The following is a 16,400-nucleotide window of genomic DNA, read 5'->3' as shown; positions in this document are numbered from 1 at the left end:
GAGTGCTTCTCTTCCAACCTTCGCCAATGGTGCTTTGTGTAATGAGTACCCAATAAAGACGAGAGTGGTATTGGGATCTAGGCAGAAAATGTCAAACACCCACCCATACCTTAAACATTTTGTCCCCTCTGAATTCATTCGGCAGATGTTGACAAACAACTGTAAGAGCCAGACTTTGTTCAAAGTACTGTCAATATAACAATAAAGAAAACAGACTCAGGCCTTACCCTTATTGAGTTAATGTCTGTATTCAAAATCTCAATATCTTGTCCGTAATTCACCTTTTGCATTGATTTTGATTTTTTTTTTTTTTTTTTTTTGAGACAGGGTCTCACTCTGTCGCTCAGGTTGGAGTGCAATGGTGAGATCACAGTTCACTGCAGCCTCAACCTCCAGGGCTTACGCGATCCTCCCATCTCAGCCTTCTGAGTGGCTGGGACTGCAGGTGTCCACCACCATGTCGGGCTCATTATTTTATTTTTTGTAGAGGTGGGGTTTTGCCATGTTGCCCACGCTGATCTCCACCACCTGGGCTCAAACATTTTTCTAAACTTTCTTAAACATTGTTCCACCCACCTTGGCCTCCCAAAGTGCTGGGATTACAGGCATGAGCCACCATCCCTGGCCTTATTTTGAATTTTTAAAAACATATTGCATTGAAATATTGTCTACCTTGATCACTGAGCTTCTGGCACCCCACCCCCTAAGACTTAGTGCCTGAAGCTAGTGCCTCATTTAAGGCAATCACTTCTAACAGTTGTACTGTCTTATACAGAAACTGCTGGTCACATGTGGCTATTAAAGACCTGATTTTTAATTTAATATAAATTTAAAAACTGATAAGTTAATAGAAAACTTTAAAGAATATTTGGAAAAACTTAGGTACACGAATCTACTTTTATTAAGTTGCAAATTTTATGAAATCTAAATACAGAGCAAGTATTTCCGATAATTATCCTCAGCAAACTAATGCAGGAACAGAAAATCAAACATTGCATGTTCTCACTTATAAGTGGGAGCTGAATGATGAGAACACATGGACACAGGGGGGAACAACACACACTGGGGCCTGTTGGAGGTGGGGTTGGTGGGAGGGAGAACATCAGGAAGTACAGCTAAGGGATGCTGGGCTTAATATCTAGGTGATGGGATGATATGTTGGTGATGGGATGATCTGTTCAGCAAACCACCATGGCACACGTTTACCTATGTAACAAACCTGAACCTCCTGAACATGTACCCCTGAATTTAAAATAAAAGTTGAAGCAAAAAATGTACTTCCAGTGAAAATTTAGCATTTAATTTGAGATGTGCCATAATCTCTGTCAGGACAATGGATGAAATCAGTATCTACTGGAAGGAGTAACAATATTAAATAATTGAAGCAAAATGGATTGGAAACCCAAAATTTGGAGATTTTCTTGGGGTGCTCTGTAGTAGTAAGAATAATGCCCCCCCAATGGTATCCATGACCAAATCTCTAGAACCTGTGAACATGTTACTTTACATAGCAAAAGGGAATTTGCAGATGTTATTAAATCAAGGATGTGGGGATGGGACGATGATCCTGGATTGTCCAGGTGGACCTGGTGGGTCCTTAGAAGAAAGAGGCAAAAGAATCAGAGGAGAGAAGGAGATGTGAAGAAGGAAGCAGAGAGAGAGAGATGTGAAGCTACTACACTGCAGGTTTTGAAGGTGGGTGAAATAATTCAGGCAGCCTCTGGAAGTTGGAAAAGGCCTAGAGCCTCTGGAGGAGTGTAGCTTTGTCAATACCTTGACTTTGGCTCATAGAAACCCACTTCAGGCTTCTGACCTCCAGAACTGTAAGATAATAAATCTGTGAAATTTTAAGTCACCAAATTTGTGGTAATTTATTACAGCCACTACAGGAAGCTAATATATTCTCCCCTAAAACATATACAAGAATGAAAACTCAAAAACATTGCTTCTTTTTTTTTTCCTTCTTATAATATTATGTGTTGTGCATTGCCTTTCAATAAAATGTGATTATTTATAATCAAAGGTGATTGTTACCAATGATCTCTGATTATTTAGCAACCTTTCATGTAATATTTCTTGATTTAACTAGATTAATATCAGCAAATGACTTAGTAAATAGTGCTTCAAATAAAATGGCATAAAACAAGATAAACTCCTTGGAACACTTTCACATTGAATTAAACCTAAAACATCTTCATGGAGAAAGCTAACCTTTAATTAACTGTGTACTGCTATCTGTGTTTCTCACTAGATTGTAAACAGCATGAGATTTGGGAAGAATATTTGCCTGTTTATTACAGTACTTTTGGTTTCTTGCACTGAAAGCTATTTGTTGATGATGTTGACATAAAATCACAAGCAGTGTACATTTGGAGAAAACTTTTTTTGTTTTTTTTTTTTTTGAGACAGGGTCTCGTTCTATCACCCAGAATGGAGTGCAGTGGCAAGACTCACTGCGGCCTCAAACGCCCCGGCTCCAGCAATCCGCTCACCTCAGCCTCCTGAGTAGCTGGAACTGCAGTTACAGTTGCACGCCACCACACCCAGCTAAGTTTTTGCATTTTTTGTAGAGATGGTTGGTTTTGCCGTTGCCCAGGCTGCTCCTGAATTCGTGGGTTCAGGTGATCTCCTGCCTCATTCCCCCAAAGGTCTGGGATTACAGGCATGAGCCACTGCAGCCTCCTCTCCCACAACCTGCAGCCTGGGAAACAGAGCCTACCACAGCAACCAAAAGCAGGCTCTTGGAGTGAGGGAGGGTATTACAGAAGTTTTATGCCTGGTAGGTTGGCTGGACACACATATTTAACAGGTTATGGGGGGCTATGAATGTTCATGAGGAGCAGTCACAGAAGAGTGGTACACAAACATGTATGTTACAAGCATTCTGTGTTCACTTTATGGTGGAGACTTAACATTAAAATGCAGCAAAATTAGGCTTCATATGTCAAAAGGTGAAACAAAGGACATTGAGGCACCCTGTGTGCAGCCTCCATGGACTGGCCAGAACCAGTCTGTGGGCGGTGGTCACTTATCAGGAGGGAAGGCTGATCAGTTGTCATGTGGAACCCGCAAGAGGGGAAGGGAGTCTGGCCGTGGTGCTAGGTGGAGTGAGCTAGGTGAAGTCAGCCAAGGAGTGAGTCTTCTGTTCTTTGTTTTCCACGGGTTTCTGTTTAACTCAGTGGAAAAAGTCCAATGGCAGTTAGCAAGGGAGGGAATATAATGAGGTGTGAATGATCGCTCATCTCGTCATGGTTGGGAAACTTAGTTTTTAAGGTTTCTGGGGTCTCCTTGGCCAAAAGGGTCTGTTCAGTTGATGGAGGAGCTAAGGATTTTATTTTTATTTCACAATAAAATGAATGAATTAAACATTTAGTGTAAGTCCAATATTTTATTTCCTACAAAGTTACCTAACATTTTTTCTCGACTACATAGCACTCATACAAATGATTTCTCTCTTTCTTACATGCACACACACATTGTTTTATCTAATATTTTATCAGATGTAATTATTCAACTAATATTTTATCAGATGTAATTATTCAAGAATGACAACTAATATTTTATCAGATGTAATTATTCAAGAATGACATCATTACAGTGAATTATAATGTTTCTGAAAACAGTAAGCAGAAAAGATGATTAGTACATGTTAGCATAAAATGAAATGAAATGTGAAAGTGGCTGATATCTGGGTGCCTAAGGACCTTGTCTCACAGAGTTCTCAAAGTCAGCAGCCAGTCTCAGGGCCCGCTCATAATACTCCAGGGCTTCATTCATATTTCCTTTCAATTTGTAGACAAATCCAAGGAGGCTCAAGCTTTCCAGATCTAATGCATTTCTCTGAAGTTTCTTTAAAACCAGTTTCTTCAAAGAATTGATACTTTTATCCCTTATGAATGATGCCTGTTCTATTTTTATGGCTTTTAAATAATGGATAATTGCATTGATTTCTGATTTCTTTTGAAATTCCTGAAACCGAGCATACTGCAAATGTATGTCTTGCATTGTTTCTTCTACCACTGGTTTCATGCATAACAGTTTTTGAAAAGTTTCTTCAGCTTTTCTGTGATTGCCTGCTTCTATATACATTCTTGCCAGGTCTAGATGAGCCACCTCAAATGTGGGCTTTTTTTCCACTGCAGATTCAAAATGAAATATGGCTAATCTTATCATTTTGTCTATCTTTTCTCTATTCTGCCCTCTAGGCTGCCCTTTTGTAGCCTCCTTGAGTTGAATCATTTGTGTCTTGTAGCAAAGCCCTATCTGGTGATGCAGTAAGACCGAAGTGGGTGTTTCCTGCAAGGCCTTTTTTAATAACTCAAGAGCTTTATCCACAGCGCCTTTTCTTCGGTAAAACTTGGCTGCATATCGAAAGACGTAGGTCTGTGAGGACATGTTGGCCAGAGCTTCTTCAAGGTACTTTTCTCCTTCAGCTTCCTGTCCATTATCCTGAAGCTTCAGGGCAAGGAGAACCTTAAGATATCCATTGTCTGGATTTAGACTGACAGCCTGCCTTAGGGGAAGCAAAGAAAACTGCCTGTAACCCTTTGTGGCTAATTTAAAGCCGTCCAGGCGATAGGCAGAGATCGCATACCCAGTGCTGAATTCAGGGTTTTCATGGTCCCCTTCAAGCGCCTTTTCAAAGCAGGCTTTGGCCCGCTCATAATTCTTTCCTCCACACTTCAGCAAGGCCCATCCTTCTTCACAGTCTATTTCTGGACACTCCATTCTATAGCGGAAAGGATTTGAAGGCTTCTTGCAAATGTTCTCCACCTTGTCCAGGTAAGCCTGGGCTTCTGCCAGTCTGCCCATGTGGTAATATACCCAGGCAAAGTTGCTCCAAGTCACCAGACTCCTCACACTTGCTTGGTTGGCATGTTCTTTCTGCATTAAGTCTTCAGCTTCTTTTAAGCTCTTCAGGGCTTCCTCATTCTGGCCTTTCAGGTGTTTCACATAGGCTAGTAGGTTGTGTATTCCCACATTGTATTTGGTGTCTAGGAATTCAATCTGGTCCAAAACTCTATTTTCTAAATCAGGCATTTCATCATCTTCAATGAATAACTCCCATGTAAAGTGACATCTCAATTGCTCCAGACTATCCTTGACCTGATGATTATCACCATTTGTACTGTAAAAACAAAAACAAATTTTCTTTGTTAGGTGAGGAACAGCCAGAAGAAAAGCGTCAGATAAGACACCTTGTATTTTAGTACTTATCCTTGAAAGGATCACACTTACTTAGATTTCATTAAAGTTAATGTATTTTTAAGTTATTCATGGACTGTTGATATTGTTTGCTTGGCTTCATAGGCTAGCTAGAGCAATTTCCAGCCAAGTAACTATTCTGTACTTGAGTCCTATTTGTAGAATGGAGATAATGATGGTATTTATCACACTGGATTTGGTGAGGATTAGTAAACTTATATGTGTAAAGCACTGAGAGCATATTATATGCTATATGAGAGTTTCTTATTTTAATATTAAGATAATTAGGACAGAGGTCAGTTAGAAATGCAGAACCTTAGGAAACATTGACTTTAGGACCTTACTCTGCATGGAATGCAACAAATTAAGATCACATGAAAGAGAGAATATTTGACCAGGGTTTTAATTTTTTTTCATTTTTTTACTTGGAAATAATTATAGATTCACAGAAAGTTGTAAAGACAGTACAGAGATCCAGTGTATCCTTCACCCAATTTCTCCAGTGATTCTATCTTACACAACTATAATACAATAGTTCAAAACTAGAAAATTGACATTGGTACAACAATGCTTTTGTATAGTGCTATGTCATTTTTTTCACGTGAGTAAACCTATGAGACCACCACTTTGATAATGAAAAGAAAGTAGTCTTCACTACCACATTTCCCTCATATTACCCCTTTATGGTCACATCTGTCACCTCCTCACCTTTACTCCCCTAATCCTTGGTAACCACTAATTTCTTCTTCGTCTCTGTAATTTTGTCATTTCAAGAATGTCATATAGGCTGGTTGCGGTGCCTCATGCCTGTAATCCCAACACTTTGGGAGGCCAAGGCAGGCAGATCATTTGAGGTCAGGAGTTTGAGACCGGCTGACCAGCATGGTGAAACCTCGTCTCTACTCAAAAAAAAAAAAAAAAAAATCAGCTGGCCATGGTGGTGCATGCCTATAGTCCCAGCTACTTGAGAGGCTGAGGCAGGAGAATCGCTTGAGCCTGAGAGGCAGAGGTTGCAGTGAGCTGAGATTGCACCACTGCACTCCAGCCTAGGTAACACAGTGAAACTCAGTCTCAAAAAAAAAAAAAAAAAAAAAAAGTCATCTTAATGGAGTCTTTCATATAAAAGGATAGTTCAATATACAAAAATGAATCAACGTAATATATCACATTAACAGAATGAAGGGAAAAAATACATGACCATCTCAACTGATGCAGAAAAAGCATTTGACAAAATTCAACACCTTTTATGAAAAAAACACTTGACAGACTACAGACTACTAATAGAGGGGAATGATCTCAGCACAATTAAAGCCATATATGAAAAACCTACAGTTAGTATCATATTCAATGGTGAAAAAATGAAAGCTTTTCCTCCACCATCAGGAATGAGGGAAGATGCTGCTTTCACTACTTCTATTCAACATAGTACTGGAAGTTCTAGTCAGAGCAATTAGGAATGAAAAGGAAATACAAGACATCCAAGTTGGAAAGGAAGGAAGAAGTAAGATTATCTCTGTTCACAAATGGCATAATTTTATATAAAGAAAATTCTAAGGATTCTACACATTAACAAATAAATTCAGCAAAATTGCAGGATACAAAATCTACATGAAAAATCAGTCATATTTCTATACAGTAACAATTAAAAAATCCCAGAAGGAAATTAAGAAAACAATCCCATTTACAATAGCATCAAAAAGAATATAATACTTAGCAATAAACTTAACCAAGGAGGCAAAAGACTTGTACACTGGAAACTATAAGACTGCTGAAAGAAATTAAAGAAGCTATAAATAAATGGAAAGACATCCTCTGTTCTTTAGAAGATTAGAAGACATTTAGTGGATTAGAAGACATAATATTAAGATGTCAATACTATTCAATACTACCCAAAGTGATCTACAAATTCAATGCAATCTTTATAAAAATCTCAATGACATTTTTTGCAGAAATAGAAAAATTCAACATAAAATTCATATGAAATCTCAGGGGATCTCAAATAGCCAAAGCAATCTTGAAAAAGAAGAACAAAGTTGGATGTCTCACACTTTCTGATTTCAAAACTTACTACAAAGCTACAGTAATCATAACATTACAGCATTGGCATAAAGACAGATGTATAGACCAGTGAAATAGAATAGAAAGCCCTGAAAAAAACCCTTACTTATCTGGCTGTATTAGTTAGCTCAGAATGTCATAACTCAATATAACAGAGTGGATGTGTTAAACAACAGAAATTTATTTTCTTAGAGTTCTGGAGGCTAGAAGTCCTAAATGAAGGTGACAACCAATTTGGTTGCTGGCAAGCAACATCTTCCTGGATTGCAGATGGCTCCTTCTTGCTGCATCCTAAAGTGGCCTTTCTTCGGTGGCAGAGAGAGAGAGAGAGTGAGCTTTGGTGTCTAAGGACACCAGCTCTGTTGGATTAAGGCCTTGCTCTTGCGATTTTATTTAACCTTTATTACCTCTTTTTAGATTCTATCTCCAAATAACAGTTCAACATAAGAGGGTTAAGGCTTCAACATAAGAATTTGGGGTAGGGGTGGGTTGGGAGTGCACAATTCAGTCCATAACAACGGTGGAATGATTTTCAGTAAGAATGTCAAGACCATCTAATGGGGAAAGGATGGTTTTTTTAAATAAACGATGTGGGAAAGCTGGATATACAGATGAAAAAGGGTATAGCTGGACCCTTACTTTATGCCATATACAACAATTAACTCAAAATGGATGAAAGACCTAAATGTAAGACCTAAAATTATAAAACTCAGAAGAAAGCTTAAGGAAAAATCTTCACAACATTGTATTTGGCAATTGGCAATTATTCGTTAGATATGATACCCAAATCACAGGCAATAACAGTAAAAATAGTTAAGCTGGACTTCACCAAAATTAAAAACTTTTATGCATGGAAGGATACTATCAACAGAGTGATAAGACAAATCACAGAATGAAATAAAATATTTGAAAATTGTATATCTGATAAGGGATTAATATACAGAACAGATAAAGAAACTCTACAACTTAGCAACAAAAAACAACTGATTAAAAAAATGGGCAAAGGACTTAAATAGACATTTCCCCAAAGAAAATATAGAAATGGCCAATAGGCATATGCAAAGGTGCTCAATATCACTAATCATTAGTGAAATGCAAATAAAAACCACAATGAGATACCACTTCATGTCTGTTTGGTTAGCTATTATTTAAAAAAACAAAAACAAAAACAAAAAAAACAAAAAAAAAAAACCAGGAAATAACAAATATCGGTGAGAATCTAGAGAAATGGAAACACTTGTGCACTGATAGTAGGAATGTAAAAGGGGGCAATGTAACAAAAGGAATGTAAAAGGCTGTGAAAAATGGTATGGTAATTCCTCAAAAAAATTAGCCATAGAATTACCATTTGATCCAGCAATTCCACTTTTGGTTTTATACCCAAAAAGAAGCGAAAGCAGGGACTCAAGCAGATGTTTATTTGTCCATATTCATAGCAGCTTATTCACACAGTAAAAGGTAGGAGCAACTTAAGTGTCCATTGATGGATGAATGGATAAACAAAATGTGGTATATACATACAATGGAATATTCAGCCTTAAAAAAGAAAAGACATTCTGATACATGGATAAACTTTGAAGGTATTATGTTAAGTGAAATAAGCCAGTCACAAAAGGACAATATTGTATGATTCAGTTTATATAAGGTACCTAGAGTAGCCACATTCATAAAGACAGAAAGTAGAACAGTGATTAACAGGGACTGGGGTGCCGGGTCTGTCCCGCAGTCCCTGGCTGATGGATGAAATGAGTACTCAGACACAGGTATGCAGTGTAAAAGCAGCGAGGTGACTGCCTGGCTCTAATGGCCAGAGAACATCTCCGAGAAGCTGGAGATGCTTACTTTTATTCAGTGCAGGCACAATGCCGAAAACCTGGAGCCAACACAACCTGTAGGTAATTAACATTTATAAGTAAACAAGCCTGTTTAAGATAAATTCCCCCACACTCCCTTGTACCTACTCCTTGCCCTCTGCCTCAGGGTTATAGAACAGCTGCCTTCGGCTATTCTCCTCCAGGGCTCTGCAGAACCTTCTGAACTTTCAGAAGGTTTGCATTCTTTCCCTATAGTTTTTCTCATCACTCTGACTGATCCTCCACACTGGGGGAGGAGGGAATAGGAAATTATTGTTTAATGAGTACAGAGTTTCAATTTAGGAAGATGAAAATTTTCTAGAGATGGATGGTGGTCATGGCTGCACAATAAAGTGAATGTATTTAATGTCATAGAACTGTACACTTAAAAATGGTTAAAATTATGAATTTTATGTTATATATGTTTTACCATAATGAAATAATTTATGATTTATTTATGGCAAAGGTGCTCTAAACAAAGTAAATAGAAAAATAATAAAAATATGGAAAATGTTTTTAATATGGAGAAGATTCTCATTTGTAATATATAAAGTGTTTTGCAAATTGGTATAGTTCGACAGACAACTGCAAATCTATATGAATAGATAATTTGTAGAAGAGCAAATATAAATGGCCAATAAATATGAAAAAAAATGCTCTGGATCAGGACAATGACTCATGCCTATAATCCTAGCACTTTGGGAGGCCAAGGCAGGAGATTTGCTTGAGGTCAGAAGTTTAAGATCAGTCTGGGCAACACAGTAAGACCCTGTCTCTATAAAAAGAAAAAAGATGCCTTAGCCTCTAGTCATTAGAGAAATGCAAATTAAAGAAGCAATAATTTATAACTTTATTCCACTCAGATTGGCAAGAGTTTAAATGGATGAGGACACAATTTCTGAAGCCATGAATTATTATGGCCTTCAAGATCAATCTGATGATAGTCATGAAAATTTAAAGTAATTAAAATTAAAATTTTAATTTTAAAATCGTAATTAAAATTAAAATTTTAATTTTAAAATCAAAATTAAAATTAATGATAGTTATTAAAATTACATTTCCTTCAACAAAGTAATTCCACTCTTCAGAATCTATCTCCCAGAAAAAAATCACCAGTACATAAGGATGTATGCTCAAGAATATTCATTACCAACACTGTATATATTAGCAACAAACTGGAAATATTAATAGGGAATGGTTAGATAAATTAAGTATATATATACCATAGAATATTATGTAGCCACTAGACTACATGAATTAGATCAAAACTAGTTGAGTTTGATGGATTTTCATAATATACAGACAGTTAATCAAGAAAGGTGTCCAAAACACTACCCTATTTTTGGTTTTATAAAGAACCAAATCCTTATATATTTGTTTGTGTATGATTACTCCTGTATGGAGAAATATATGTAAGTATACTTATAGCTCATCAACAAGAAGACAAGCAACCCAATTTAAAAATGAGCAAAGGACTTGGGTAGACAATTCTCCAAAGAACAATCACAAAGGACTAGAAAACACATGAAAAGATGCTCAACATCATTAGATACTAGAAAAATGCTAACCAAAACCATGAGATATCACTTCTCACCCAGTAAGTTGGCTACAATAATAATTTTAAAAAAGGAGAATAGGTGAACAAGTATTGACAAGTGCTGTGGTTTTGATACAGTTTGACTGTCCCCACCAAATCTCCTACTGAAATTTGATCTCTAGTGTCACAATTTTGGAGGTAGGGCCTAGTGGGATGTGTTCAGATCATACAGGTAGGTCTCTCATGAATGACCTGCTGCCATTCTAGTAGCAGTAAGTGAATTCTCATTCTCATGAGACTGGATTGGTTCTTGGGGGAATGGATTAGTCCTTTGAGAATGGGTTGTTATAATGTCAGGATGCCCCCTGGGTTTAGACCCTCTTTGTATGTGCTTCCCCTTTGACCTTCTCCAGTGTGTTTTGACACAGCACCAAAGCCCTCACCAGAACCTGAGAAGATGCCAGCACCATACTTCTTGTACAACCTGTGGAACTGTAAGCTAAATAAACCTTTTTTCTTTAGAAATTGCCCAGCCTCAGGTATTCTTCTATAGCAACACAAAAAGGACTAAGACAATAAGGATGTGGAGAAATTGAAACCCTCATACATTGCTGGTGGAAATGTAAAATGATGCAACTGCTGTGGAAAACAATGTGGTTGTACCTCAAAAAGTTAAACATAATATTTACCATATGACACATTCCTGGGTAAACATTCCTGGATGTTCCACATCTGGATATATACTTAAGATAATTAAAAACAGGTGTTCAAATAAAAACTTGCACACAGATGTTCATAGCAGCACTATTCATAATGGCCAAAAAATGGAAACAACCCACATGTTCACCAACTGATGGATAGAAAAATGTTAATATATCCCTAAAGTGGAATATTATGTAGCCACAAAAAGGAATGAAGTACTGATATATGACACAACAGGGATAAACCTTGACAGCACTACACTAAATGAAAAAAACTGATCCAAAAGGTCACTGTTGTATTTTTTTTTTCTAATTTGGTCTTGAGGTCTCTCTGATGAGAGTGGCTACAATCTATAGCCCTGACTTGAAAGAGCTCCAGGGTGTTTGGTCATGGATATTTACAATGTGACTTTCTTGGGGTATTTCTTTATTTTGATGAACAGCCTAATGCCTAAGTGTCTGATCTATGTCTAGGTGTCCCCTTTTATAGGAAACTTGTTTATACTGGGCAGATGCCCTTGTGGTTCTTGCCTGACATGTGTTTAGTTTATTTCTGTCGAGATAGCCTCTCTCTCGGAAAGCCATGATCAGTGAAGAAGTTGGGTTTGAGTGTGTTGGTCAGGTGAGATACAAAGGAGGCAACTGAAAAAAAAAAGTATGTGAAATAACAGAAGCAGCTTATTACTTACAGATCCAGAGAGAAGAGGGCAATATGCCTTGCAGGGCCAATGGGAAAGGGGGAACCATTGAGGACATGCATGCTCAACCGGCGAGTAGGGAATGTGGGCCCAAGCCTTTGTGGGAGGCCAGGGTGTTACCTAGGTGGGTTTCCTGCAGAGAGTTCTATTTGGTGGGTTTAGAGCAAGCAGGTGCAAGTTTTGCCAAGGGGTCATGCTGTGACTGAGAGGTGGTCACTGCAGCACATCTACCTGGTCCATATCGGGGGGTGAGGTCAGTGGGGGCAAGTCAAATAGGTCATACCCTGCTATGCTATAGGAAAGTGGTCACCAGGAGGTAGTTCTATAAAGCAGATATCTGGATCAATCACATTGAGGAACTGGAAAAAGGTGAAAACTAGAAACTGTATCAAGGGTGACTGAGCCCTGCTTCTGGAATGAGAAAGTCCAACTTAATATTCAAAAAGGGATGCTTAGGAAATATAAAATTATAACAATTCAATATAGCCACATAGCATGTGTTTCCATTTATATGAAATATCCACAATAGGCCAATCCATAGAGACAGAAAGCAGATTAACAGTTGCTGGGACCTGGGGAAAGGGGCAAGTAGGGAGTGACTGCTTAATGGCTATGGAGTTTCTCCACATAGTGAGAAAAATGTTCTTGAACTAGATAGTGATGATGATTGAACAGTAGTATCATGAATATACTAAATACTACTAAATTGTATACTTTAAAGTAATTAAAATGATAAATTTTATTTTACATGTATTTTATCACAATAAAAATTACATTGCTAAACTGAATAAAATTCTACAAATTATATATACATATATATATATTTTTTCTGTAGTACATATTAACATAAACATAAAAGCAAACAAGTTTGCCATCTGAAAAAACCTCATGAGCCCCCACTGGCACCCTTTAGGAAACATTGATTTAAAGGTTTAATGAAATATCATTGAATGTAGAGATCCTGGTCCATATCTCAAAGCTACCACTTATTGTCTATGTGATCTTAACATTTCTAAATCTAAGATTCCTTATTGTAAAATCAGGATCATACAGCCATGCACTGCATAATGATATTTTAGTCCACAAAGGACCACATATTTGGTGGTGGTCCTATAAGATTTTAATGCCACACTTTTGCTGTACCATTTGTATGTTTAAATATGTTTAGATAAACGAATTCTTGCCATTGTGTTGCAGTTGCCTCCAGTATTCAGTAACATGCTGCACAGGTTTATAGCCTAGGTGTGCAGTAGGCTATACCATCTAGGTTTGATGTTTGCACAATGATGAAATTGCCTAACAGCTAAATTTCTCAGAGTGTATCCTCATTGTTACATGATGTATGACTGTGGAAGTGCCTGCCTCATAAGTATCTTTTGAGAACTAAATGGAATAATTTACATAACACTTTTAGAAGCCAGGCTGGCACTTAATAAGAATTCAGAAAGTGATAACTACCTTTACAACATTTAATATTATTATGATTTAATTATCAGTACCAACTCCATCTGTTTACAGAGGAGGGTTCATCATAGGCCCATAATGTGCATTTTCTGGAATTTTTACCCCTTCAAAATTTTGACCACTGGAGCATTGAGGGGAAAATTTACAAATCAGTATTAAGTAATGGTGTTTTGTTTTGTTTTGTTGAGACGGAGTCTCACTCTGTTGCCCAGGCTGGAGTGCAGTGGTGCAATCTCAGCTCACTGTAACTTCTGCCTCCCGGGTTCAAGCGATTCTCCTGCCTCAGCCTCCTGAGTACCACCATGCCCAATTTTTTGTATTTTTAGTAGAGATGGGGTTTCACTATGTTGGCCAGGTTGGTCTCGAACTCCTGACCTCAGGTGATCTGCTCACCTTGGCCTTCCAAAGTGCTGGAATTACAGGCGTGAGTCACCTCGCCTGGCCTAAGTAACAGTTTTTAAATCAGCTGAGGAATTCCCACATTAAGCCCTTTAGGTAAGGAAGATATGGCTCTTCCCAAGCAGATGTGGATCATCTTCAGTCAAGGATATACCAAGAGCCTGGATTTTCCAGGGAAGAGGCAATCTGTTTATCTGAAGCTCAGTCTGATTAAGAAAATCTGTTGTAAGAGGCCAGCAGTGCAGAAAGTGAGACCAGAAGCCTACGGAGGAAGGCTGTGAGCTTTTCCTAACACATCTCCACTGTATTACCCACAAGACATCAGAGAGGCTGCAAGACTGAGGCTTTCACAGTCTTGTGGGTCCTGCTTTTTCTCTGTGGTAAGAAACCAGCAGAAAGCAATGCCTCTACCCAGACAAGCTGTCCATTCCTTCCCCAGATCAGACAGAAGTGAATCTGATGGGAAGGAATCTCTCAGATTGGGATCATTTTCTCCCTTCCTGCAAAACTCTTTTCCCATTTCCCTCCGCTTCTTTGGGCGACAGCATGAGGTAAGCTTCCTCAAGTTCACACTAACAAACTAAAAATGCATTAATTAAACAATTTATATATGTGCGAATGTGCACACACATGCATGCACACATTCAGTCCATAAGCAGATACTCAAATTGAGGAATTAGAAAACTTGACCACACTGAGATCTAACCTGTTGAAATAGTATTTAATTATCATTTTTTCAAAAATTTTAGATATTATGGCAGAGAAGCAAAGAAATCCTTACCTCATGGTTGCTGTGAATTAGGCAGCTGTTCTGCAGGGTTTTGCTTAGCCAGGCTCCTCTGAGATCTGGCTATTCTGTCTTGTGGATTTTCAGTTACGTTTAAACCCCAAGACAGGGTTATATAAGGGAGCTAAACAGCAGCCAATGGTGTAAGCTGTGGGTGTGTCCTTGCAAGTTGGAAACCTCGGAAACCGAAACGAGAAAGTGAAAGTAAAGCTAGCTGAATTCCTGCTTGGGGGAAAATGAAACTTTGTTTCTATTTTGATAAAACAGATAAACTGCAGACCTGCAACCATAGATGTTTCTAGTGCTGCAGAAACCCAATCACTGGCCAGCATTTGGATCCAGATTCGCATCCTCCCTAAAGAACATCATCAGTCCGTTGTTGCCTATTGTGGCAGCTGGTGGCTGGATTCTGGATGACTACACAGAAAAATGAGAATTGAAGGAGGTAGCTCTATTTTCAGTTTCTATATAGCTCTATTTTCAGTTTCTATATTTAGAAGTAATCTACTATCAAATCTAAAAATCTACTCTTCATTGAATAATAAGGCTTTCGGTTGCTACTTTTGGTTTCAGCTTGATGGAATTAAGTAACCAATCTGGTTTAGGAATGAAGGAAAGAGGACAATACCTAGAAAGCCTTCTAACCCCTGATGACTTAGGCAGGAGGTAAAAGCAAGGAGCTATGGTTTGGAATAGGGAGCCCTCTATTCCTGCAGCATGGACACTGTCTTCTGAATCAAATTCCAGTACAGCCTCAACTACAGTTCATGGAATTCGAGTTTAAATAGTTAGCAACTACTTGGCACATAGAAGCATGCAAGTAAGTGGTGATTATTATTCTTCTTATTTTCAGTCATCAAGTTAAAAATGATTCTTGGCTGGGCACGGTGGCTCATGCCTGTAATCCCAGCACTTTGGGAGGCCGAGGTGAACAGATGACGAGGTCAGGAGATGGAGACCATCCTGGCCAACATGGTGAAACCCTGTCTCTACTAAAATACAAACAATTAGCCCGGCATGGTAGTGCACGCCTATAGTCCCACCTACTCGGGAGGCTGAGGAAGGGAAATTGCTTGAACCCAGGAGGTGGAGGTTGCAATGAGCTGAGATCACACCACTGCACCCCAGTCTGGTGACAGAGCAAGACTCCGTCTCAAAAAAAAAAAAAAAGATTCTTGTCCAGGTGCATTGGTCAGGCCTGTAAGTCCCAGCATTTCAGAAGACAAGGTGGGAGGATCACTTGAGCCCAGGAATTGTAGACCAGCCTGGACAACATAGTGAGACCCCCAACTCTACAAAAAGCAAACAGACAAACAAAAAAGCTGGGTGTGGTGGTGTGCGTCTGTGGTCCCAGCTACTCAGGAAGCTGAGGTGGGAGGCTCACTTGAGCCCAGGAGGTAGAGGCTGCAGTGAGCCATGGTCACACCACTGCACTCCAGCCTGGGCAACAGAGTGAGCCCGTGTCTCAAATAATCATAACAACAACAACGACAATAAATAAAAACAATGCTTCCTTAAAATAAAGCTACCTACTTTGTCTTTTAAAATAAGAAGCAGAAGAGGAGCAGGTACAAGAGTGTTTTCCTTTTGGAAACACTTAACTGGGCACACTGCCAGATCTAAACAATTTCTGCTCAACTCCCTGCCAGACTCATCTCCCACGTCAGCTCTCACCAGTTCTGTAAGCTTCCACAGAGA

General features: G+C 38.6%; 1 protein-coding gene across 1 annotated transcript; it reads right to left on the bottom strand.

Annotated features, from left to right (window-relative positions):
• Nucleotides 1-2,869: 2,869 nt before the first annotated feature.
• Nucleotides 2,870-14,817, bottom strand: IFIT1 (interferon induced protein with tetratricopeptide repeats 1). The gene is made up of 2 exons (XM_007963500.3): nt 14,697-14,817; nt 2,870-5,128 (listed from the first exon to the last, which is right to left on the bottom strand). Exons 1-2 carry the CDS (start codon nt 14,699-14,701, stop codon nt 3,697-3,699), a joined length of 1,437 nt encoding a protein of 478 aa, XP_007961691.1. The 5' UTR covers nt 14,702-14,817; the 3' UTR covers nt 2,870-3,696.
• Nucleotides 14,818-16,400: the final 1,583 nt, after the last annotated feature.

The sequence above is a fragment of the Chlorocebus sabaeus genome, chromosome 9 (assembly GCF_047675955.1).
Source record: "Chlorocebus sabaeus isolate Y175 chromosome 9, mChlSab1.0.hap1, whole genome shotgun sequence".
Taxonomy (NCBI): domain Eukaryota; kingdom Metazoa; phylum Chordata; class Mammalia; order Primates; family Cercopithecidae; genus Chlorocebus; species Chlorocebus sabaeus.
Note: the sequence above shows the minus strand (reverse complement) of the source record. Positions and strands in the feature narration are given on the sequence as shown.